The sequence below is a fragment of the Cetorhinus maximus genome, chromosome 22 (assembly GCF_964194155.1).
Source record: "Cetorhinus maximus chromosome 22, sCetMax3.hap1.1, whole genome shotgun sequence".
Lineage (NCBI taxonomy): Eukaryota > Metazoa > Chordata > Chondrichthyes > Lamniformes > Cetorhinidae > Cetorhinus > Cetorhinus maximus.
In genome coordinates this window covers 50,296,934-50,320,900 of record NC_135900.1, presented here as the reverse complement: position 1 = coordinate 50,320,900, position 23,967 = coordinate 50,296,934, and the positions used below count along the sequence as shown (strand labels likewise).

General features: G+C 42.4%; 1 protein-coding gene across 8 annotated transcripts in view; it reads left to right on the top strand.

Moving 5' to 3' along the window:
- The window catches only part of erc1b (ELKS/RAB6-interacting/CAST family member 1b), a 1,197,549-nt gene that overhangs the window by 14,298 nt on the left and 1,159,284 nt on the right, over positions 1–23,967 (top strand). For all 8 annotated transcript variants that reach the window (XM_078568271.1, XM_078568270.1, XM_078568269.1 and 5 more), the window contains exon 2: positions 1,211–2,025. In XM_078568271.1, the coding sequence (XP_078424397.1) occupies positions 1,360–2,025 (666 nt within the window). In that variant the 5' untranslated portion in view covers positions 1,211–1,359. The remainder of the gene's footprint in view (positions 1–1,210; positions 2,026–23,967) is intronic.

The following is a 23,967-nucleotide window of genomic DNA, read 5'->3' as shown; positions in this document are numbered from 1 at the left end:
GCATTTACGTAACTTTCTTCACTACCACTGGATGTCTCAGAACACTTTATGGGCAATAAAGTACTTTGGAAGTGTAGTCACTTTTGTAATGTAGAAAACACAACAACCAATTTGGATGCAGCAAACTCCAACAAACAGCAACAGTGATAACCCTCAGATCTGTTTTTGAGATATTGATTGTGGGATAAATATTAGCCAAGACACAGTATAACTCCCCTGCTCCTCTTTGAAATAGCACCAGAGGAACTTTTCCATTCATCCAAGCAGGCAAATGGGGTCATCTGAAAGACAGCACTTCTGACAGTGGAGTGCTCCTTCAGTACTGAACTGGATTTTGGTGCTCAAGCCCTGGAGTGGGGCTTGAACCTGGAACCTTGTGCTTCAAAGGTGAGAGTGCTGCCAATTGAGTCATGGCTGACGCTTAAGAAACAATATCACTTTGTGTTCTCAGAAAAGGTACCACAGGTCTTGCCTGAGGTAAACTTTGAATAGTTCATAAATTAAAAAGACCCATTGTTAATATTTTTAACGTGAAATTTGCTAGCAATAAAGTTTTGAGAATTCAATCTTGTTTTGATGCCTTTTGGAAAAGCAAAGAAACTCAGATTCTTATGAGACCTGATCTTTCCTCCTTGAGTTTACAGAAACCTACTGATTTGTACTAGGAAATTCTGTAACTGCACATTCCCACAGTGTACAAATTTTGCTCACTCCCTCCAGTTCTTCCGGGAGAGAAAAATACATAATTGAAGTCTTGGCCTTTCATACAGGCTGAAGTCTTGAAACAAAAACTGTAATGGAGGTAATGAAAACACACAAGCCAATTCAGTTGATGCATTTAATCACTTTTGTCAAATGTCAATCTTCAATACTTTTGTTCAATTTTATTTATTGAAATTATGTCCAAAATAAAACTCAATGTTTTAATTAGGTTTTTGAGACATAATTGGTTTACATTTTCCTCTTATATTTTCTAGAATTGGTTATTTTCATTGGAAAATTTAAGTGCATCACCTGCAGCATTGAGAGAGTTAGGAGGTGGATTTTCTTGCTATCTTTGTTTTATGAACAAAATTGAACATGTGCATAATGGGTGCTCGCAGGGAAGAAAATGCATCCTTTTGCTTCATTTATTTCCTTTTTTATAGGCTTAAAAGCTGAGAAATTGTATGAATGTTGTATTAATTGTTTTTTGTTTCTATTTTGACAGATGAGACTTCAATGACCAGACATGGATGTGGCATCAAGTGTAAATAAAATGTGCTGAACCTGACAAACTTGCAAACATAAAGCCAACAAAAGGGATTTTTTTGTTTTGTTTCATTTCAGAAATACACATTTGGCTGAATTCTGTTCAACATGCATGGAAGTTCCCGGTCAGTGGGTAAAGTAGAGCAAAGTAACCAGAGTCCTGGACGCTCGCCGAGATTGCCACGGTCACCCCGCCTGGGTCACCGTCGAACAAACAGCACTGGGGGCAGTTCTAGTACCAACACCGGTGGTGGTGGGAAAACCCTGTCTATGGAAAACATCCAGTCATTGAATGCTGCATATGCTACATCTGGCCCCATGTACCTAAGTGACCATGACCATGTTGGTACAGATTCCCCGAAAACAACAATGACATTGGGTAGAGCTTCTGGACGGTTACCTTTTGGTGTTAGGATGACCACCATGGGGAGTAGCCCTAATATTGCCACAACTGGTGTGGCCAGTGATACTATAGCTTTTGGAGAACATCACCTGCCAACAGTGAGCCTAGCATCTACTGTACCACACTCGTTGCGGCAAGCTAGGGATAATACCATTATGGATCTGCAGTCACAGTTGAAGGAGGTCCTCCGTGAGAACGATCTGCTTCGTAAAGAGGTCGATGTGAAGGAGAGCAAGCTCAGCTCCTCAATGAACAGCATCAAAACTTTCTGGAGTCCAGAGTTGAAGAAGGAACGAGCACTACGGAAAGATGAGGTGGCTAAGATGACCATTTGGAAAGAGCAGTTTCGGGTTGTGCAGGATGAAAATCAGGTGGGGTTATCATTGAGTTTTTGGAAATAAAAAATAAAGGGAGGAAATTTGTTAAGTCTGCAGCTAAAGTATAATTTCATGAAGTAAAAATGGATAATACTACAGATGATGAATATCTGAAACAAAAACAGAAAATGCTGGAAATGAGCACCACATCAGTCAGCTCCTCTGGAGAGAACAGATAAGTTAATGTTTTTTGTGTGGAATGTTTGAAATTTCAATTGATAACTACAACTTGTGAAGTGTCATCTGGAATCTTCCTTGCATGCAGCAGAACAATAAAGTCTGGGTATAAATCAAGTGCATCAAGATTAAATTGGCAGAAAATAGCCCAGAAATTATGTTACAGCACATTCCATCATTGCAATTTGTATTTTTTTAATCTTCAAGCTGAAATGGTCTTTTAGAAATCAGAAATAAGATTTATTGTAAACCTGCATGGGTGATCATGTCTACAGGATGATGAGCAACAGAAGACACAAGACGGTGATACTGAAGCTGTCTGTGCTTTTAGTCGAGAGAATTGCTTAAACATTTTGCCATGTTAAGCCATCATTTTATATAGCAAAATGCATATTCTGAGTATGATTCTTTGTTAGAAGTGTTGCTGTCACTGCCCTAGTGATAAGAAATATGCATAGGATAAGGGTGTTTTAGACTTTTACATTATGTTGGCATGTGCCTTGTTTATGGCAGGAAGAACTTAGTGCAATAAACTGGTTAATGACAATGTAAATTACTGTTGTTATGTCTGGCACTTGGAGTAAAAATGTTTCCTTTAGAACTGCTGTCATTATACGAGAAGGTAGTTCTAGTGAAAATTATCTTATGTACATTTGAAGAAATTGCATCTGAGTGAGTTAGAAAGCATTTGTGTACTTGTAATAGATCTCGCATAGCGTTGGTTATTTGAGTCAGGATATGCTGTTATATCTCTAAGTGTACTTGCACCTTACAACAGTGATTACAGTTCACTTCAAGAGTACTTGATTGGCTGCAGAACTCTTGAGGATGCAGCAAGGATGTGACAGGTGCTATAATCATGCAAGTATGTCTTGTCACTCTGTCTATGCCTCTGACTCTCCCTCCCCAACTTGTGCCCTCTGTCTTTCCTGACTCAGCTTTTGGGCACCTTCCTAATATCTCCTCCCTTGGTTCAGTGTGAAATCTTTTGTATGATGATGTTCCAGTGAAATGCTGTGGTGCGCTTCCTACATTAAATTCATGTGATACCAAGAAGCGGCTGAGTGCATTGGCTACAGCAAAGACTATGGGCCCTGGCAACATCACAGCTGTGGTGCTGATGACTTGTGGGTCAGAACTAACTGCGCTCCTAACCAAACTTTCTGTACAGCTACAACACTGGCACCTGCTCGACAATATGGAAAATTGCCCAGATATATTCAGTCTAAAAAAGCGGAACAAATCCAATCCAGCCAATTAACACCCCATTAGTCTACTCTCAATCATCAGCAAAGTATTGGAAGGTGTTATCATCTGTGCTATCAAGCAGCACTTGCTCAGCTATGCTCAGTTTGGTTTCTGCCAGGACCACTTGATTCCAGACCCCATCATGGCCTTAGTTTAAACGTGTGCAAAATAGCTGAATTCCAGAGGTGAGGTGAAAGTGAATGCCCTCGACACCAAGGCAGCATTTGACTGAGCGTAACATCAAGGAGCTGTAGTAAAATAGAAGTCACTGGGATGTTGGAGGGGGCTAGAGGGGAGGGGGAAAATCTCTACTGGTTGGAGTCATATCTACTAAAAAGGAAGGTGGTTGTGGTTTTTGAAGGCCAATCTTCTCAGCTGCAGGACATAATTGCAGGAGTTCCTCAGGGTCATGTTCTCAGTCCAACCATCTTCAACTGCTTCATCAATGACCTCACTCCATCATAAGATGAGGGGTGGGGCATTTACTGATTGCACACTGTTAAGTTCTATTTGCAACTGCTCAGATACTGAAACAGTCATTGGCCACTTGTAGCAAGACCTGGCCTGGGCTGATAAGTGGCAAGTAATACTTGTGTCAGGCAATGAAAGAGAATCTCTCAACAAGAGGGAATCTAATCATCTCTTTGCATCCAGTGGCATTACCTCACTGAACCCTTCCACCATCAACATTCCATTCTGGGGTGGAGGTGGGGGGAATTACCATTGATCAGAAACTGAACTGGACCAGCCATATTAATAATGTGGCTGCAAGAGTAGGTCAGAGTGTGAGAATTCTGCGCTGAGTAATTCACCTCCTGACTCCCCAAAGTTTTTCCACCAACTAGAAAGCACAAGCTCAACACCATCTAGGACAAAGCTGCTTGCTAGATTGGCACCCCATCCACGACTTTAAATATTCTCTTGCTCCATCGCTGACACACTGGCTGCAGTGTGTACCATCTACAGAATGTGCTGTAGAAACTTACCAACACTCCTTTGGCAGCACCTTCCAAACCAGTGATCTCTACCACCTAGAAGCACAAGGGGAGCAGGCACATGACGCACTACCACCATCTGCAAGTTCATCTCCAAGTCGCGCACTATCCTGGCTTGGAACTACATTGCCATTCCTTCACTGTTGCTGTGTCAAAATCCTGCAACTCACTCCCCAACAGCACTCTGGGTGTACCTATATTATATGGACTGCAATGGTTCAAAAAGGCAGTTTGCCAGTCCCTTTTCCAATTAGGAATGGGGAATAAATGCTGTCCTTACTAGTGACACTACCTCCCACGATGGAATAAAAAAATAAAAGGCACTATATAAATGCAAGCTGTTGTAAATGTCAAAATAAGGCTCATGACATAGGTGAGTGAATAAGTAAAATTCTATTTTTTAAATTGTTTGGAATTTTTCGTTTTGGGGATGGAATATTGCAACTGTGTAAGTGAGTGGTCTCTTAGAAACAGAATGGAGACCTTGTGTTAGTGTACAGGTGAGGTGGAGGTAGAGGGCGAGTTTGGATCATTGTGCACAGCTGTAATTCAGTTGCCATTTTAATGTTATACAATCTCCTTTATTTTGTATCAGTTTTCAATTTATATTATTCCTCATCAATCTCTTGGAACATTGCACAGGGGAGTTGAGAACATGTATTGCTTTTAGGTGAGATGGAATTAGAGGACAGGAAGGTAAATGAAACGAGGGGTTAGAGAACAATTGGGTGCCACAGGAGTAAGAGGGGTGGGGCAGAAGGAAAGGATGACTGATGATCAGGGCCTATAGCTGAAAATGTCTTCAGTATGGAAGGAGTGGCTGTCTGAAATCCAACTACAGGGTCCCAATCTGCTCAATTTGAGAGGGGGAGGGGTTACAGTTAATGGGAGTTGATCATTGGGGTTGGAAACATAAAGAGTGGGAAGATGGAGTGGAGCACAAGAGGTGGGGAATAACTGGCTGAGAATTAGGACCTAAGAATGAAAAGACTCAATGTGGGGAGGAATTGGCCTCTTTGAGTTTAACAAGTGTTGCGCCTATCAGAGCAGAAAAGGTTATGAGAAAGTTGGGGCAGGGAAATGGCACAATAGTTGATGTGGTCAGTGCATTGATCTGGTTGCAGGGGCCCCACAATAAAACAGCTCAGCACCAGGTAGTCCAGTATTGAGGGGTCAGGCCTTTAGGGCTTATCTTCTTGGGGCTGGGTGGTTGGAAGGGATTAGGCAAATGTGGTTTAATATTGTTTTGGGTTTTATGTGCCTAATGAAGCCACAGTGAGTTTTGAACAAAAAAACTCTGAAGAATGGGGAGGTTCTTGAAAGTTGGCCCCTGAGGCCCACTAATTTGTCAATTTGTTTAGGCTGGGACTCCTTAAGATACAGAGTGAGGAGAGATTCAGGTGTAAGCTATCCAAGACTTGGGCCACAAAGCTAGAAAAGAGATAGATTTGACGAATAGTTGGAACTACTCTTAGTTACTACTCTGCTGCATCTTGACTAATCTTAACAAAATTACAGATATCTTCACATTTACTCCATTATTGCGCACAAACTGCAAATATGACTAATGGTTCTGTAGTTTCTGGTCTATGTTCTCTAGCTATTTGAATGCCTGCGAATGGCCCCCGACGGTGATTTCATGCTGGTGGGCCAATTAAGGCCCGCCCAGCGTGAAACATGGCTCCCCACTGGTTGGGAAGCGCTGGGGGGGGGCCTGTCGGCTGCCGGGTCCATTGGTGACCCGGTGACCAGTTTAAAAACGGCCCAGGCTGCCCTTGGAAGGCTGCAATGGAAGAACGCCTCTTCTGTCTCTTGTTACCTAACGTGATGGAGTTGAATGTGGCTGGAGACTCCAGGCAAGATGGCAGGCCGGGCGGGCACTTGGGGCCCCCTGCTTTTCGGATGAGCGCCTCACAGTCTGCCTGGAGGAGGACACCCTTTTCCCCAAAGATGGGAGGAGAAGGTCACTGCACCTCAGAGGGCACGGGAGGAGGATGCAGTGCAGGTTAGCAGCCATGATGTGGTGTGATGCACATGGGTGCTTGCCAGAAGAGGTTCAGTGACCTGCTTCGCTCAGGAAGGCTGAGTACCGTGTTGGCATTGGTCATTGTGGATCAGAAGTGTTCAGGTGCGGCCACCCCCACCATGACCTTGGGGATGCTAGAGTCTGAGTGCCAACTGTCAATGACGCTGGAGCTGGCCAAGGAGTTGAACCTTGTCTGCTTGGGCTGTGCCTTGTGGCTCGAGGGCCGTGACTCAGATGTGCCCTGCAAGTTGTTTCTCAGCTGGGGTTGGCCAGGCTGCAGTGGGGCTGCAGGTAGAGAGTGGACTAACCAATGCCCTTCTGTCGTTTCAGCAGAAGATGAGCCAGAACCATAACCAATTGGAGAGGTCACATACAGGCGGAGGCCTGCCCATCCTGCTGCTGCTCACAAGATTTGAGCAGGACACCCTAGAGCTAGAGAGCCAGCACGCTCCACGTGCAACCTGGCATGAAGAGGTGGGGATGCCAGACAAAGGTAACGGTGCAGTGCACAGAGGTGAGAGTTTCGGATTGTGCAATCAGCCTAGTGTGATCCCTTCATTGATGGGAGTCTCAAACCTGGAGTCCCCGTTGATCATTGAAAGACAATGGCACCATGCTGCAGATTTCCGTTGTCTCACCAAGACACCTGGCATGCAGAGTGACAGCATGATGACTTTAATGACATGTCCTTGTTCTCCCTTAAATTCGCCAGCACGCACTCGCTCTCTGGACCCTGAAGGACCCTGACACCGGAGGACCATGGGGCTTCATTTGCACCTGCGTTACACCCGCTCTCTGAACCAGGCATCAGCGCAGATACCAGCACCTCGGGCATTAGATTGGCGGCTGGAATGTCTATGCACATTGGCGAGTGCTCTTTGCTTGAGGTGCAGGCGGAGGCAAAGAGTTCCCAGGGTGCTGTCAGTCGGAGGACTGCTGGATACCAGGATGTTGCTGGTTTGGAGGCTGATGATGAGCCTCTGGAGCCGTCCATTAGGTGGCAGCGGGATGTGCAGGAGGATCTGGCGGAGATCCATGAGTGTCTGCATGCCATGGTCTCCGTTGCGGAGGAGTCCATGCAGAGCATGAGCACTACGTTGACCCTCATGGCCAAGTTCATTTCCTCCTCCATTGATTGAGTGGAGACCCTCATTGAGAGACAGCTCCAGGAACAGAATCAGGAGTTCCTGGGATTGTGCTTGGACCTGCAAGCCCACATACAGGCAATGATCTCAGGTGGTCACTGCCAATGTGGGAGATGGATGAGGCACCCAGTATCCCAGCTAGGTGCCTCTCCATCAATGGTGAGTAGGGAGGTCCAGCGCGACCTCATGTCGGCGCATGACCTGCTTGTCATCTTTGCGGGCTCCTCTCAGGGCGCTCTGGATGACGGCAGCAGCTCCTTCGCCTCTCTGTCAGTGGCTGTGACATTCTTATGAGGCTGCGATGATTGGGGAGATGCTGGCTGCGGCACTGGCTGCTCCTTCCTAGGCGGGGCCAGCACAGGCACCACTGGCCAGAGGACAACTGCCAAGGTCATCAAGAGCAGCAGAGTCAGCAGGCTGTCTCCAATGCCGGTGCCAGTAAGGGGGAAGACACCAAGATGTAGCACTCGGAAACATAAGTTAAAGGCACCATGAGCACAAGAGGGACAGTTCACGGGTGATTTTCTGTTCATTTATGTCTGTCTGGTGGTGTGGACATTAAACCAGTGATCGTAATGTTATTATGCATTTAATGTGCCAATAACATTAAATTTGCTTTTTTTCTGATGGCCTAAGTATACGTCACCTTTTGCTTTTCTGGTGCAGGGTACGCCAGTACGTAATGCTGGACCTGAGTGGCTTGATACTTTATTGCACAGGCATTGAGTGGACTTTCAAATAAAAGGGTTATTTCAGACATCCGGGATGGAGGCAGCAGCCCTGGCATGAGGTTGGAGCGGTTCTCTGGCAGCCTAACTGAAGGAGTGTTGGATCAAGGCGTCCCTGCTTCCCAGGAGGTTACCAAGGTCTGCCTCCATGCCCTCAGTGTTCTCCTTACCGTGCTCCTCTTCTGATTCTCCCTTCTTCCTCAGAGGAGGTGCCACCAGCAGAGACCACAATCCCCATTACCAGGTATGGTAATGCTGTCTGATACCTGGAAGGGTCCACATGCCAGGGGCCTTGGAGGCACTAATAAGTCCTGAAATGAAGCTGCCAAGTACCAATAAGCAACCAGCAGCAACCTATCCCCAGAACACCTCACTCCTCACACTGGCAATGCTGCTAACCCCTTTTATCTCGCCCTTAGATGAGGTTTTGCAAAATGTCGGCTGCTCACCTGCCTGTTTTGCCCATGCGATGAGTGTGAAATCGCACGAGCAATGTAAAATCCAACTTAATTGCCTTTTTTGTTGGCCTTAACTGACCTTGCGACTCTGCGTGCACTAGGGCCATCTGCCACTAGCTTGCTTCCCTTAATGTCCCCAATAGCACATCCTTTAGATAATATCACCACCGTCAACATCCTTTTGTCCTTTTGTCTATGACATCTTTGGCAGTCTCTTCTTGGCCTCCACCTATCACTGGCCCCCTATCGAGCTCTCCTGATACACTCCCTTCTACCAGCTTATGTTTCATCTCATTTCTATATGTCCTAGTTCTGATGAAGGGTCAACGGACTCGAAACGTCAACTGTATCTCTCTCTGCAGATGCTGTCAGACCTGCTGAGGTTTTCCAGGTATTTTTGTTTTTGTTCTAGATTTCCAGCATCTGCAGTATTTTGCTTTTATTTTAGTTATTAGGGAATGTTCTGTTAGAGAAAGACTCTCTTTCAATAGCTACATCACTATTGTAACCTCCTTTATCACCAGCACAACCACAAGATAGTGGGGTCTGGAATGCAGGATTTTCTTCTTTGCCTTCTCTGTCGCTGCTCTGTCTTATCTTTAGGACATTGTGACTCAAAGTGTGATGCAGCTTGATGGACAAGGGGTCGTCATTTTTTAATTAATGCTCCTCCCAGTCATTAATGAGAATGTTGCCGTGCTTCAAGATGAGCTCCAGAGTGTCTATGAAGCATTTTCTTTCTCCTCTCCTGGAATGTTGGCTCTTTGGAGAGTTGGGAAAATAGGACCTGGTGGTTAGACACTTTGCTAACATCTGGACACTGTGTCCAGTCTATTGAAGTTGATTTTGCAGTTTTACCTGAATGCTTGTGGAGCTGGCTTCCAGAAGGGCACTGGCGTTTGTTCGCTCCTCCCATTGAATCCAAAGGATGCGGCGAAGGCATTGCTGATGCAATTTCTCTAGCAGTCTTGTGTAACTGATGCACAGCCCAGACCTCTCTGCAGTACAGGAGTTTGATGGTGACACTTGCTCTGTATACTCGGACTTTGACTTCCAGAAATCTTTATTGTTAAGTACTTGCTGCTGTAGTTTGTCAAAGGCTGAACTGGCGTGGCTGATCCTCCTCACCCCTGAATAACCCAGCTGTCATGAAGCTAGTAATGATATATGTATATAATGTAATTATAATGTATACAATATTACTGGAAAATATTTTTCTTTTCAAATAGAGGTTTAGTCTGTGCGTGTGTCTTAATTGGATTAAAGCCAGCTAGTCTGGGTGCTAGATTTGAGATGTAAGGAGGTAGAGTGTGCTTGCGTTTTTTGAATAGAGCATTCAAGAAGTGGGGTGAAAACTGACACCTATTTAGCAGATACCAAACAATATGTTTATATTATTAATAAAATTGGTACTATGAAAGGGGTTTTATTGTTAGAGGCTGGTGATACAATGAGACTTTACATTCAATGAGCGGTGTTAGGTATAACTTCAGTTTTGTGTGTGTAGGGCAGAGGCAATGTAAGATAAAAGCCTGTAAGCCTACCACGGTGTCTGCAAGGGACCAAAGTGAAAGGAACCTCCATTTTGAATTTGTAAGATGAAAATTTTTTGCCTGGTGTCTGGTTAAGCCTATGGGTTGCTGTCGCCTTAATAGAGATTAGTTTGGGAATTTGTTAAAAGTTATGATCGTAGTAATTTGTAGCCATGTGTATATATTTAACTTGTGAAAATTAATAAAATGTTTAATTTCGCTTAATATAAAACCTTTCGAACTAGTGGTCTGATTCCTGAATTTAGAGTTGCGTCTCAAACATAACACTTAAAATTATAGGTTATGACAGTTGTTTAAAGTTTTAAAGTTTCCCTCTGGAATTTTTAAATAACTCGGCTTTACCAACTGCTCAGTCATAACACCAGCCCTAACTTTTTCAGCTGACTTTAGTGCAGAACTAATGGAAAAGTACAGTCAGTTCGCACCATTGTATTAATTTCAATGTTGGATTGATTGGAATATACATTATCAACAGTGCACCCTGTGGAGGACCAGAGGATCTCTGACAGCAGCATACCAGATATTCTAAGAAAACTAATAATGGAACAAGGACAAATGAGTGACCAAAGTTAACAGAAGCAAAGTAATAGTAATGAAGAAACAATGAAAGAGACAAATTATGGGACCGGGTAATTTCTATCACTGTGCTTTAAAGGAACTAGGTTAGAACATTGCCCTAATTATAAGTTTCTGAAGTTCTCTCAACTTGGGAACTGTTACTTTAGATTGGAAAATTGTGCATGTTGGTGCACTTTAAGGAAGGTGAGAAGAGGACACAGGGAATTATGGACTGGTTATCCCAATATCTGTTAGTAAATTGCCATAGTCTATAATTAAGAATGGAGTGACTTAACACCTTGAGTAGGTCAGGTCTAATGGACCTGATCGAATTTTTTGAAGAGGTTTAAGTAGTGGGCAGGAGAATGTCTATGGATGTTATTAATATGGCTTTCCAGAGACTTGGTTAAAGTTGAAATTCATGGAATTGAAGACAAATCACAGAATCACAAAATTGTTACAGCACAGGAGGAGGCCATTTTGGACCATCGTATCTCTATCGGCTTTCTAAATGAGCAGTTCACCCACTACCATTCTCTTGCCTTCTCCCTGTAACCCTGCACAGGATTCCTTTTTGAATGCCTCAATTGAACCTGCTTCCATCACACTCAGGAGTGCATTGCAGACCCTTACCACCTGCTGCATGAAAAAGTTCCTTATCATATCACTTTTTTCCTCCTTTTGCCAATCACTTTAAACCTGTGCCCCCTTATTCTTGATCCTTTGATGAGTGATAACAGTTTGTCCCTATCTCCTCTCTCCAGACCCCCCATGATTTTGAATACCTCTATCAAATCTTCTCTCAGCCTTCTCTTAAAGGAAAGCAGTCCTAACTTCTCCAATCTATCTTCATAACTGGTTCCAAGGATGAGGAACTTCATTCTCGCGAATTTTTTTCTGCACTCTCTCCAAAGCCTTCACATCATTCCTAAAGTTCGGCGCCCAGAACCGGATGTAATACTCCAGCTGAGGCTGAACCAGTGCCTTAGACAAGCTCAACATTGCCTCCTTGCTCTTGTGCTCTATATCCCTATTTGATAAAGCTGGGGATACTGTATGCTTTATTAACCGCTCTCTCAACCTGTTCTGCCACCTTCAATGACTTATGCACATATACACGCAGGTCCCTCTGCTCCTGCACCCGCTTTAGAGTTGTACCCCCTATTTTATACTGTCTCTCCCTATTCTTCCTACCAAAATGCATCACTTTACATTTCTCCGCACTTCATCTGCATGCCCATTCCATCAACATGTCCGTGTTCCTTTGAAGGTCCACACTATCCTTTTCATAGATTACATTTTATAAACTTTGCAAATTTTGAAATTGTTCCCTGTGCACCAAGGTCCAAATCATCAATATACATCAGGAAGCGAAAGGCTCCTAACACCTACCTCTAGGGAACTCCAGTACAAACCTTCCTCTAGCCCAGAAAACACCTATTAACACCAATTTTGTATGCATGTGGCTACTGCCCCTTTTGTTCATGAGCTATAACTTATCTCTCAAATCTGTTGCGCGGTACTGCATCAAATGTCTTTTGGAGATCCATGTACACCACATGAACGGCAATGTCCCCATCAACCCTTTCTTCAAAAAACTCCAAGTTAGCTAAACATTATTTTTCCTTAAGAAATCCATGCTGGCTTTCCTGAATTAACCTACAGTTGTCCATGTTACTATTAATTTTGCCCCAAATTATTGTTTCTAGAAGTTTCCCCACCATCAAGGTTAAACTGACTGGCCTGTAGTTGCTTGACTTATCTTTTACAGCCTTGCTCAAAAAACTGTATATTTGCAATTCTCAAGTCCTCTGGCACCGCTCCTGAGTCTAAGGAAGACTGAAAAATTATGGCCAGTGCCATCACAATTTCCACCCTCTCTTCCCTCAGTATCCTTGAATGTATCTCATCTGGTCCTAATGCCTCATCAATTTTATACAGGTAGCTTGTCAAATATTTCCTCCTTATCAGTTTTAAACCCTTCTAGTGTCTGAATTATCTTCTGATTCGCCATGGCCTGGGTAGCATCTTCTTCCTTGGTAAAGACAGATGCAAAGTAATCATTTAATACTTCAGCTGTGCCCCCTGCCTTCATCTGTAAATCCCCTTTTTGGTCCTTAATTGGCCCTACTACTCCTCTTACCACAATTTTGGTATTTTAAATTTTTTTAAATTCATTCAGGGGATGTGGGCTCCACTGGCTAGGCCAGCAATTATTGCTCATCCCTAGTTGCCCTTGAGAAGGTGGTGGTGAGCTGCTGCCTTGAACCACTGCAGTCCATGTAGTGTAGGTACATCCACAGTGGTGCTAGGAAGGGAGTTCTAGGATTTTGACCCAGTGACAGTGAAGGAACGGCGACATTTTATGCCTATAGAAGACTTTGGTGTTCCCTTTTATGTTGGTTGCCAGTCTCTTTTCATACTCCCTCTTTGCTTTTCTTATTTGCTTTTTCATCTCCCCTCTGAACCTGCTTTATTCAGTCTGGTTCTCAATTGTATTATCTACCTGATATCTGACTTTGGCACACTTTTATTCATAGTCTCTATCTCTTCCATCAATCATGGAGTTCTAGATTTATTTATGCTACCTTTCTCTGTCAAGGGAATATACCTTGACTGTGTTCAAACTATCTTCTCTGAAGGTAGCCCATTGTTCAGTTACTGTTTTTCCTGCCAACCTTTAGCTCCAGTTTATTTGGCTCAGATTCGTTCTTGCCCCATTGAAGTTGACTTTCCCCCAGTTAATTATTCTTATTCTGGATTGCTCTTTGTCTTTTACCATAATCACCCTAAACCTTATGATACAATAGTCAATGTCCTCTAAATGTTCTTCTGCTGACGCTTGATTGCCTTGGCCCATCTCTTTCCCAAGAACCATGTCCAGCAGTGCCCCCTTTCTTGTTGGTTTGGAAACATACTGCTGTAGAAAAATTTCCTGAACACACTCGAATTCTTGCCCCTCTCTACCCTTTACACTACTGCTATCCCAGCCTATATTTGGGGTTTTAAAGCCTCTCTGTAATTTCCTTGCAAAATTGATCCTCCACATCCTTCCCACTAGTCGGTAGCCTATAAGAATACACCGAGCAATGTAATTGCACCATTCTCATTACTTAGCTCCAGCCAAATAGATTCTGTGTTTGACTCCTTTGGGATGTTCTCTTTCTCCAGTACAGCAATGCACTCCTGTATTGCCATGCTGAAGATGATGTTCTGAAGAAGAGTCATACGGACTCGAAACTTTAACTCTGTCTTTCTCTTCACAGATGCTATCTGACCTGGTGAGTTTTTCCAGCACTTGTTGTTTTTGTTTCTTCCATTCTTCTCCTTTTCTTGTCTTTCCTTAATACCTTGTATTCAGGAATATTAAACACCTAGTCTTGCCCTCTTTTTGAAACAGGTTTATGTTATAGCAACAACACCATAGTTCCCCTCATGGTAATCTGCGCCTGTAATTCACCAATCTTATTTCCCGCACTTGGTGCATTCACATACATGCACAGGCCTGAACCCTGATTTAGACTTTATTACTTTCTCCCTTACTCTGACCCCACCCGTTGATTTGCTATTCCTTATTCTAGTGCTATCTATCTCTCCCAGTAATCTGTGCACCTTGGTATTGCTCTCTGATTTTTGTCTCCAGGTTCTCTCTTGTCGTCACCGAATTAGTTTAAACCCTTCCCAATAGCACTGGCAAAGTCCCAGCTTGGTTCAGGTGTAACCTGTCTGGCTTGTACTGGTCCTAAAGAATCTAAAGCCCTTCCTCCTATACCATCTTTCCAGCCATGCATTCATCAGCTTTATCCTCCTATTTCTATAGTCACTTGCACGTGGTACTGGGAGTAATCCGGAGATTACTACTTTTGAGGTCCTGCTTGCTAACTAATGTGGACCATGACTGCTGGCTGTTCAAGCTATCCCCTCTGGGTGCCCTGCAGCCCACTCAGTGACATCCTTGACCCTGGAACCAGGGAGGTAATGCACCATACTGGATTCAGGACTCTGACTGCAAAAATGCCTATCCAGTACCCTATTGAATCATTAATCACTATTGCTCTTCCAGTCTTTCTTGCACCGCAACCCCTCTCCCCCCCCCCCCCCCGCCTACTCCTGTACACCCGTGGTGCAAGGACTTGGCTCTGGCTTCATTCCCCAGATGGACTATCACTTTCATCAGTATTCGGAACTGAATACCAGTTGGAGATTGGGATGCGATCAGGGGACTCCTGCACCCGTCCTCTCGCTCTTTGCACACTTGTAAGCTGAGGGGTGACCTCATCTATAAACGTGCAATCCACAAAGTTCTCAACCTCACGGGTGCAATGCAGTGACGTCAGGTGCTGCTCAACTGAAACCCAGCACTTAAGCTGTTGCAATTTAGGATAGTTCCTGTACAAGTGGTTAAATAAGACACTTGCTACCACTAGTAAATCTTGCGAGTAAACCTTTATCAATGTGAATAAACCTTTCTATGAATAAACCACACCACTATTAATAAATGCTAATATTTATTCCTATGCATATTTAATACACCTTACTAGTATTAATATGCTCTACTTTTTTAATAAAAAGAAAGACTTGCTGGTTTATTCCCAAATTTAGATCGAAATACTCACCAGCAAATCATCTACCCTCATCCTGTGATCTCACATCTTGATTTTTCTTTTAGAATCTAGGCCGTGACTGTCAACTGGCTAGACTCGCTGTTTCTCGCTGCTCACACTGAGCTTTCACCTCCCCACTCCATCCTCTTTGTAGCCCTGTTGCTCTTGCTGTTTCTTGCCACTTAGATTGAGCTCTCACTTCCCCAATCTGCACTTTTTGTAGCCCCGCGGCTGTCGCCGCTTGGGCCACTCTCGTTGCTTGAGCCACTGTGTTTGCTTAGATGGTTGGATAGAAAGCCACGTATCCAAGCTTGTTGCTAACACAAAGATGGGTGGCATTGTAAACAGTGTAGATGAATGCATAAAATTACAGATACAAATCAGGTGAATAGACAAAAATTGTAAATGGGTTTCACTATAGGCAAACATGAGATCATTTACTTTGGACCTATACAAGGATAGAATAGATTAACTTTTAAATGGTGAAAAACTAGAACCAATGAGAGCTCTAAGAGACTTGGGGTCAATATACATAGATCATTAAAATATAATTGACAGGCACAGAGAAGAATTAAAAAGGCTAACAGAATTCTGGCCTTTGTATATGGAAGACTAGAATGCAAAGGGAGCAGAAATTGTGCTACAGCTATACAAAGCCCTGGTTAGACCACATATGGCGTGCTGTGAGCAGTTGTGAGCACTACTTTTTAGGAAGGAGAGCAGCATAAATTTACACACATGATACCTGGAGCCCATGGTTTAAATTACAAGGAACGATTACACAAACTAGGATTGTATTCCTGTAATTTGAGGTTAAGGAGTGACTTGATTAAAGTTTTCAAATTATTAAGGGAACTGATGGGGTAGATAAAGAGAAACTATTTATTTTGTTTAGGGAATCTAGCATTAGGGGAAATAGTAAAAAAAATAATGAAATAAGGGAACACTTGTACATGCATAGGATGATGGAGGTTTGAAATCTCTTCAATTGATGCTAGATCAATTGTCAATTCTATAAGTGAGATTGATAAATTTTTGTTTACCAAAGGTGTTGAGGGATATGGGACTGATCACAGATCAGTCTTGATCTCTCAGAATGTTGGAGCAGTTTCAAGGGCCTAAATGGCCTACACCTGTTCCTCTGTTCCATTTCATGTGAACAAATCTGAGGTCCAAATTTGGATCTAAAAAAAGAAAAATCTGAATATCGTTTTGCTGGTACGAAACTAGAAACTGTGGAAGAGCAGACCTGAGGCAAGTCTGTAATGTTTTGGACTGGTAATCACAGGTGACCCAAAAGGGGGTGAAGTCATAGGTGATGTGAACTTGGGTTATTAGAAAGCAGCAGTTTAAATATAATACATAAGCTAAATAGACAGAAAAAGCATGTAACTTGTAACAGGTGAGAATGGTTCACTGGTCCCTGATTGGACAAATTGATTGGGGGAAGGGAGGATTGCTGAACTCCGTGGCTGGCAGTGGCAGCCTCCTAAGACCAGTTTACTGGTCCAGGGTTGAACAGACAGACAGATGAAGCTCTTTTGCTCTCTGTCTCCTTGAGCTAGCCAAAATGTTCAGCCGAAGTCACTGTGGATCTCTTGAGAAAGGTCTTTCCTATCCGAAGTGATTTTTGTCTCGAGAGAGCCCATTTATATACTTTACCTCTAGAGCGTTATATCAATCGCTTATTCAATTGTCCATTAGCAAAGGACAGATATTCAAGGTAATCCCTCCCATTTCATTTGGAAGCCCACAAAGTCACTTGGAATATCCTGTTCAACCATTACTCGGTTGGTTTATGTATGGGTCATGAGATCCCAACTTATCAGGCTTTCGGAATGTTTTGTTTCAGAGCCTGTCCAAGAGTCATGTCCTTAGCAGAGATAAACAGGCTTACCTTGTCCTGTATTGGTCAACCCAGGAACCTTTCGTCATATTATTCTGTAATATTCAATAAACTTAAGATTTTATAAGGTTATTTTACAGTGGTTTCTTAGGTCACTGAAAGCTAGTGCGCAGGCACAGAAAATAATTAATAAGAATAATGTTGGCTTTTGCGTCAAGGGTGTTGGAATACAAAGTGGATTAAGTTCTACAGAGCCTAGGTGAAATTCCATCTGGAATACTGCATTCATTTTTGAGCACTACATCTCAGGATATATTGGTCTTGGATATTGTACACTGCAGATTCAGGAAATTGGGTCAGGACTTAAAGGGTTAAATTATGAGGGCATTTTACATACACTTGACTTTAGACAGTTGAGTGGTAATTTCATGAAATGTTTAAAATCAAAGGATTCAGTGGAGTACATATAGGGAAATTATTTCCCCTGGGAGAGCGGTAATGAAAATCAGGAAGAACAATCTTAAAATTAGAGTTCAGACCAGTTAGAAGTGAAATCAGGAAGCAATTTTGCAGACAAAAGGGCAAAGAATTCTCTTTGTGTGATTATGGGTCACTTGACATTTTCAGTACAGATATTTATTTATTAAGGGTATTGAGATATAGAGCAAAGATGAGTAAATGGAGTTGAGGTAAAAATCAATTGTAAACTAATTGAATGAGGAACAGGCTCGAGCGCCTCTTCTTCTGTTCCTCTTTTCCAGATATAAATTGTTTTTCAGTCCTAATTTGAAGTCAATATGTTGTAATTGGTTTTTTCTTCCCTTAGTTCATTATCCTTTTTTTGTGTGGGACTGTAATGGAGGATGTATGGAAGTTCATAGGCTCATGTTTTGTGAACATAATCACAATACAAAAAGATTGCATGAGAATACAGAGTGGAGTGATCGGCTGGACTGTAGAATGAATCATTAAGAACAAAGTAGTGATTGACTGTAGTTGAATAATGAGCTAAGTCAGTCAATGAGCAGAACGTGAATAGTAGCTGTTACAGTACTGGTGCAAATAATGGCACAAAATCAGCATGCAGCATGGTTGTAGTGTTTGCTCTTTTGGGGTGTGTCATTATTTGTATAGTGTGGGAATTAGAAAACATGTTTTTTTTATTTTGTGACACAATTGAGCAACAACTTTTCTGTAGAGCATTCCCTCTTAATTTTTGGTTTCTTCCTTCTGTTCTGGAAACACAATAGAGTACTGTCCATTGACTAGCAATGAATTGAATTCAAAAAGCTAGCAGTGACTTTCCCAGCAGCCCCAAAGAAGCTCGAGATCCTGCAATGTGCAGCCCAAATGAAAAGACTTTTTGAAAATATGAGAAACAGGAATCAATTGAGTGATATTGCAATGTGTAATGAAGATGCAGGATAATAAAAGGAAAAGAATTGCAGGATGAAATTTGAACAAACGGACCTATCAGTTTTCCAGTAGTTGAAGGAAAATTCCAGTGATTTTCTTGTTCTTGATAAGGAACACTGAGGCCTGGATCTTGCTGCTGAGTTTGTAAATTTCCCCAACTTGACGCTGCTGCGCATTTTTACAGGTGTTTTCCAAGCGCAGCTTTCACAGAAATGTCCAGCGCAGCACCCCTCCGGGAACTTTGGTGCAGAGTAGAGCTGGGGGAAGATGGGACTTGCCCTTTTTACGACGCTAGATGCCATATGATAAGTTTAAAGATTTAGTTTGAATGTTAATGAATGGCAGGCGGCAGTGAGCAGGTAGTCAGGTTGGGGTATTCGGTTGGTCAGGAGGGTAATCGGCTTGTGTTGGGGGCATGGTTGGGGGGTTTAGTCGGGTGGGGTCAGGAGGAGTGGTCAGTTGTTGTATAGTTATCCAAAATTTAAACTAGGTTTTAATCTGTCTAACATTTCCTTGTTAATTATTCAGGTGAGTACTGCGAAACTATCCTGAGTCTCCAATTCTAACTCCGAGCCTGAGGCATTTGCAGAGGGTCCTGGGGAGCAGGGGAATTGCACATTGGCAGTTGATACTTCCCGGCAGTTCCCACTCAAGTCCACATGTCTGGACTTCCACAGGATCTCGATGTGCATCTTTGGTTTTATGTCCGGGGTCTCATGGCCTGGAGACCAGAAGATTTGCCCTGAAGAATTATGCAGGACAAATTCAGTCCTTCGTGCCTCTGCTGAGTTTTTGAATGATCTATCCACTTAGCTTCGTTCCCTTGCTCTTTCCCCAGAGCCTCCTAATTTTCTTCCCTTGAAGTATTCATCCAACTCAATTAGGTGCAAAGTATTGAACCACTTCATGATGTCTATACAAAATTTGGTGTCTAGCGTTGTCCAAACATCCAAAAAACCAAGAAGGATGGCCCACCTGCTTCATTGTACTGTAGTGAGCAGTGACAACAAATGATTTTGAAGATGCTGTACTGATCTCAATTTCATATGTTTGTTTTCCATTGTATTTCAAATATCTTTTGGCCACTTATTGCTCACTTGGATGATTTGATTCTGCTTTAAGCAACTGTTTGCAATTAAGCTTCATTGTGCACCAACGGTCTGTACACAGTATGCTTGGTGAAAGAAGCATTTCTCACTTCAGCGAGGATGGGGGTTGAAAAGAGTAGTTGGATGTTGAGTTCAGTGGGAATGGGATTGAGGGAGCAGGAGTTGGCCTTGTAGATAAGCTGAGCTTGGGAAAACTTGGAAGATAACCTAGAGAGAGATGGGAATTTGGTGCTGGAGTTGGAGTAAAAGGGAAGCACCTATATATATGTAAAGATTATGTAGTGAGTTTTTAAGAATTTGCATTTTTATCATTGGGAAATTTGATGAATTTGAGCAAATTAGCATAGTTTACTTAACTGGCGATTTGTGACTTTGGGGAAATTGGAGCTTTATACTTGTAGAAAGTGCATTTTTGCACATGGGAAGTCCAGATGAAGTGCACCCTCAATTCAAGGGTTAAAACATGGAAAATAATTGAATCAAAACTGGGAGATACATGTCTCGGGATGGAGCAGAACAATAGGTGCAGCAGGCAGGACAGAAGGTAGAGCAGGAAGGGATAGAAGCTGGCATGGTGTGAAAATAGCAAGATACAACAAGGTTGGAGGGTGTTTGGAAATATAGTGTGACTATTGGAAAAGGAAGGGGTCTACCATTTGTGAGCAGGGAAAGAGGACAACTGATGGGAGGGATAGGTTAGTTGAAAATAAAAATATAACAAAAAAAATCAACTAAATGAAGATGGAATCTTTGTGGGCTATTATGGTCTGTACAACTTAGCAACTTATTGGCAACTGAAACTTGAGTTTTTTTATTCATTTAGAAGTGTTTCTTTTTTTTTAAACCGCCTAGGGAAAATGCCTAAGATACTTCGCCTTTTAATAGATTGAGGAAAGCTTGTGTGGCAGCTAATACTAGCACAAATGCTTGCTAAGCTTGTCTTATTATTATGCTTTTTATATGGCACAGATTCTTGCTATATTGTGAATAATTAGCATTTCTTTCATTTTGGAAAAGAGGAAGCCATAATCATATTATATGGTAGCACCTTGGAAGGTTTTACAATGCAAGAAAGTTGCGCAACAAAAAGTCACCAGTGACGTAACTAAGGAGTAAATGAGAATCGAGACATGATGATTTCAGACCACAAAGGGCCGTCAGAGTCTCTCTCCACACTTTACATTTGCACACTCAATGCAAATTATTTAGCATATTTGGAAACCATCTATACTGAAATATTGTTTATTTCCAGGATTTTCTGTTTCTATTTCAAAATCACAGTTTTCCTTTTTTATTTATCTTTATAATGCTACCCCCATTCATATACTGTCCATTATTCTTAAGTGGAATCCAAGCAATAATACATTAACAATATAAATGTTTGAGAGCTGTCGGAATCCATCATATCCTGTCCTGACGTTGATCAAAGTTTGCCTGTCCTTCAGGTAGGCATAAAAGATCTCATGACACTATTCAAAGAAAAACTCAGGAGATCGAAGACAAGATCATAAGGAATAGGAGCAGGAGTAGGCCATTCAGCCTCTCAAACCTGCTCCACCATCCAGCAAGATCGTGGTTGACCTGATTGTGGTTTTAGCACCACTCTCCTGACTGCTTCTCTTCCCACCTCCCCACCCGCCCCCCCAAATAATCTTTGACTCCCTTGTTGATCAAAAACCTGTCCAGCTCAGCCTTGTATATATTCAGTGACCCCGCCTCGACTGCTGTTTGGAGAAGAGAATGCCAAAGGCTAGTGACCCTCGGAAGAAATTTCTCCTCATCTCAGACTTAAATGGGAAACCCCTTATTTTGAAACTGTGCCCCCTAGTTCTAGATTTCCCCCACGAGGGGAGACATCCTCTCAGCATCTACCCTGTCAGGCCCCCTCAGAATCAATGTCACCTCTCATTCTTCTGAACTACAATGGATATATAAGTCCTTATATCTGGCTAACATTTGTCCATCAAACAACACTACAAAAGCATGTTTTTCTGGTTATTTATCTCTGCTTTGCAAAATGGTTGCTACATTTCCTTACATTACAGCAGTTGACTATGTTTGGAAGCTACTTCATAGGTTGTGAAGTGCTTCAGTATATCCTGAAGTTGTGAAAGTGTATATAAATGCATGTTGTTATTTTCTTCCCATGGACGATTTTAACTCAAAGCATCAGTTCACAGAATAGGAAGTAATAGAAGTATGTAAGTTAATTTATCCACCAGTACCAGTTTTTATTTAAATAAATTAGAAAGAATTGTAAAAAGTAAATATAATAATGAACTTAATAAGGGGTTCTTGCACATAATGGCATGACTTACATAATGATCCAGGCTTTACTCAAAAAATTTTTGATCATAGTTTTACTGGGAAAAATGTATTTAATACCAGACCATTGAATAATTGATCAGTGAGCACAAAAGGTTGCCTTGCTTCTACTCCCAACACTTCCAAAAGGGCTGTGGCTCCTGCGTTAAGTTTCTAAGACTGAGATAAATATGAAGAGCTGAACCTCTCCTCAGATGCTGCCTGACCTGAATATTTCCAGAATTTCTCTTTTAATTTTGGATTTAAGCACCTTCAGTATTCTCCTTTTGTCACTAGATTTTTGCCTGATAGATGTATCGAAGAATATGGGGCAAAGTTAGGTGAATGGATTTTAATTGCATGTAAGCCATGATCTTCCATGTATGGTGCAGCAGACTTGAAGGTCTGCTGCTGTTCCTATAGAGCTGGTGTCAGCTGTCCCTTGATTCAAGGATGACATCTACTCAGGGTTGTGAATCTGACCCAGGTAGAAGTCCGCACATGACTTTAACATGTGGACCTTGGGGCACCATTGTTATGAACACTATCTTGATGGGTTGGTGATCAGATTTGGATGACATGTCAAACCATGATGACGAGGACCACCTGCCACTGCAGTCACCTTCTTCCTTCACAGCCTGCGAGATGCACAGTCTTCAGACGAGATCATCTGAGGATTATTGGAGCACACAAGCCTCTCCTCCATGTCAAGGTGGTGATCCCCAGGGAAGTTCCATAGAGTCGGAGAAGCAGCACAGGTAATTTGTTTTTCCCTCTGGTTATTTCGGGCCTATCAAGAGGGGCAACTGCAAATGACGAAGCAGCAGAATAGCAAAACCAGTGGAGTGGCAATTTAGTGAGGAAAACCAAGAAGTTATGGAGAGAATGGCTACCCTGGATCGGCTGAGAGAGGGAAAGAGACACTCATCAACTGTGGCAATACTGCTCTTGAACAGCAGAGGTTGGTAAACAGAGTGGGCTCAGGGAGGCTGATACACAGTGTAAGGTAAAAATAGCTGTGGGGGCAAGGGAAGTGAGAAGTCAGTTTCTGTGGACTCCGGTAAGTGTAGGAGACTTGACCTTTACCAAGGTGCCCACTGTTGCCCAGGAATGTGCATTTACAGTGCCACTATGTGTCTAATGTTACTATTGCAGTTAGCATGAATGGCTGAGTTTTGTTAATTAGTCACCTAGCAAGTGGTTCAACTTCATGCTCAGTTTTGCCTATGTATAGTGTCATTGGAATCTTGTAATCATTCATGCTTTATGACTGTATAGAATTGGAACTTTTATAAATTTTGCTTTTGCCACTATCTGCTTTAATGGGAAATAGGAACTTTTTTCATTGATAAAGCTATTTCACGAAATTTGAATTATGGCTTTTATTACTGCAGGTTAATTGCAAAGAATTGTGAAAATATATATTTTTTGTTTTCTTTACTGGAGTTGTTGGATAACATTGCAGATGTCTTGGGAGTGAAATTTCTCCAGTTAATTCTGGGAAAATTGCTAGTGTTCTCCATTTTTGACTGCTAATGTCCCTGATTTTCAGCAAAATGCTCCACGATAAATTAATAGACATAGAATGGTACAAAATAATGGTGCTTTTTGGGATTATTAGTAAGTTGTAGCCAACTTCCTGTGGCATTGCTGATGGTAAGACCAGTTAGATGCTTGACAGAACTGGCGAATTATATCAAGTAATGGATCGTGTTTTATTCTGCAGCTAAGGTGCAGCTGCATTTAACTTGACCTACTCCTTGAAAGCT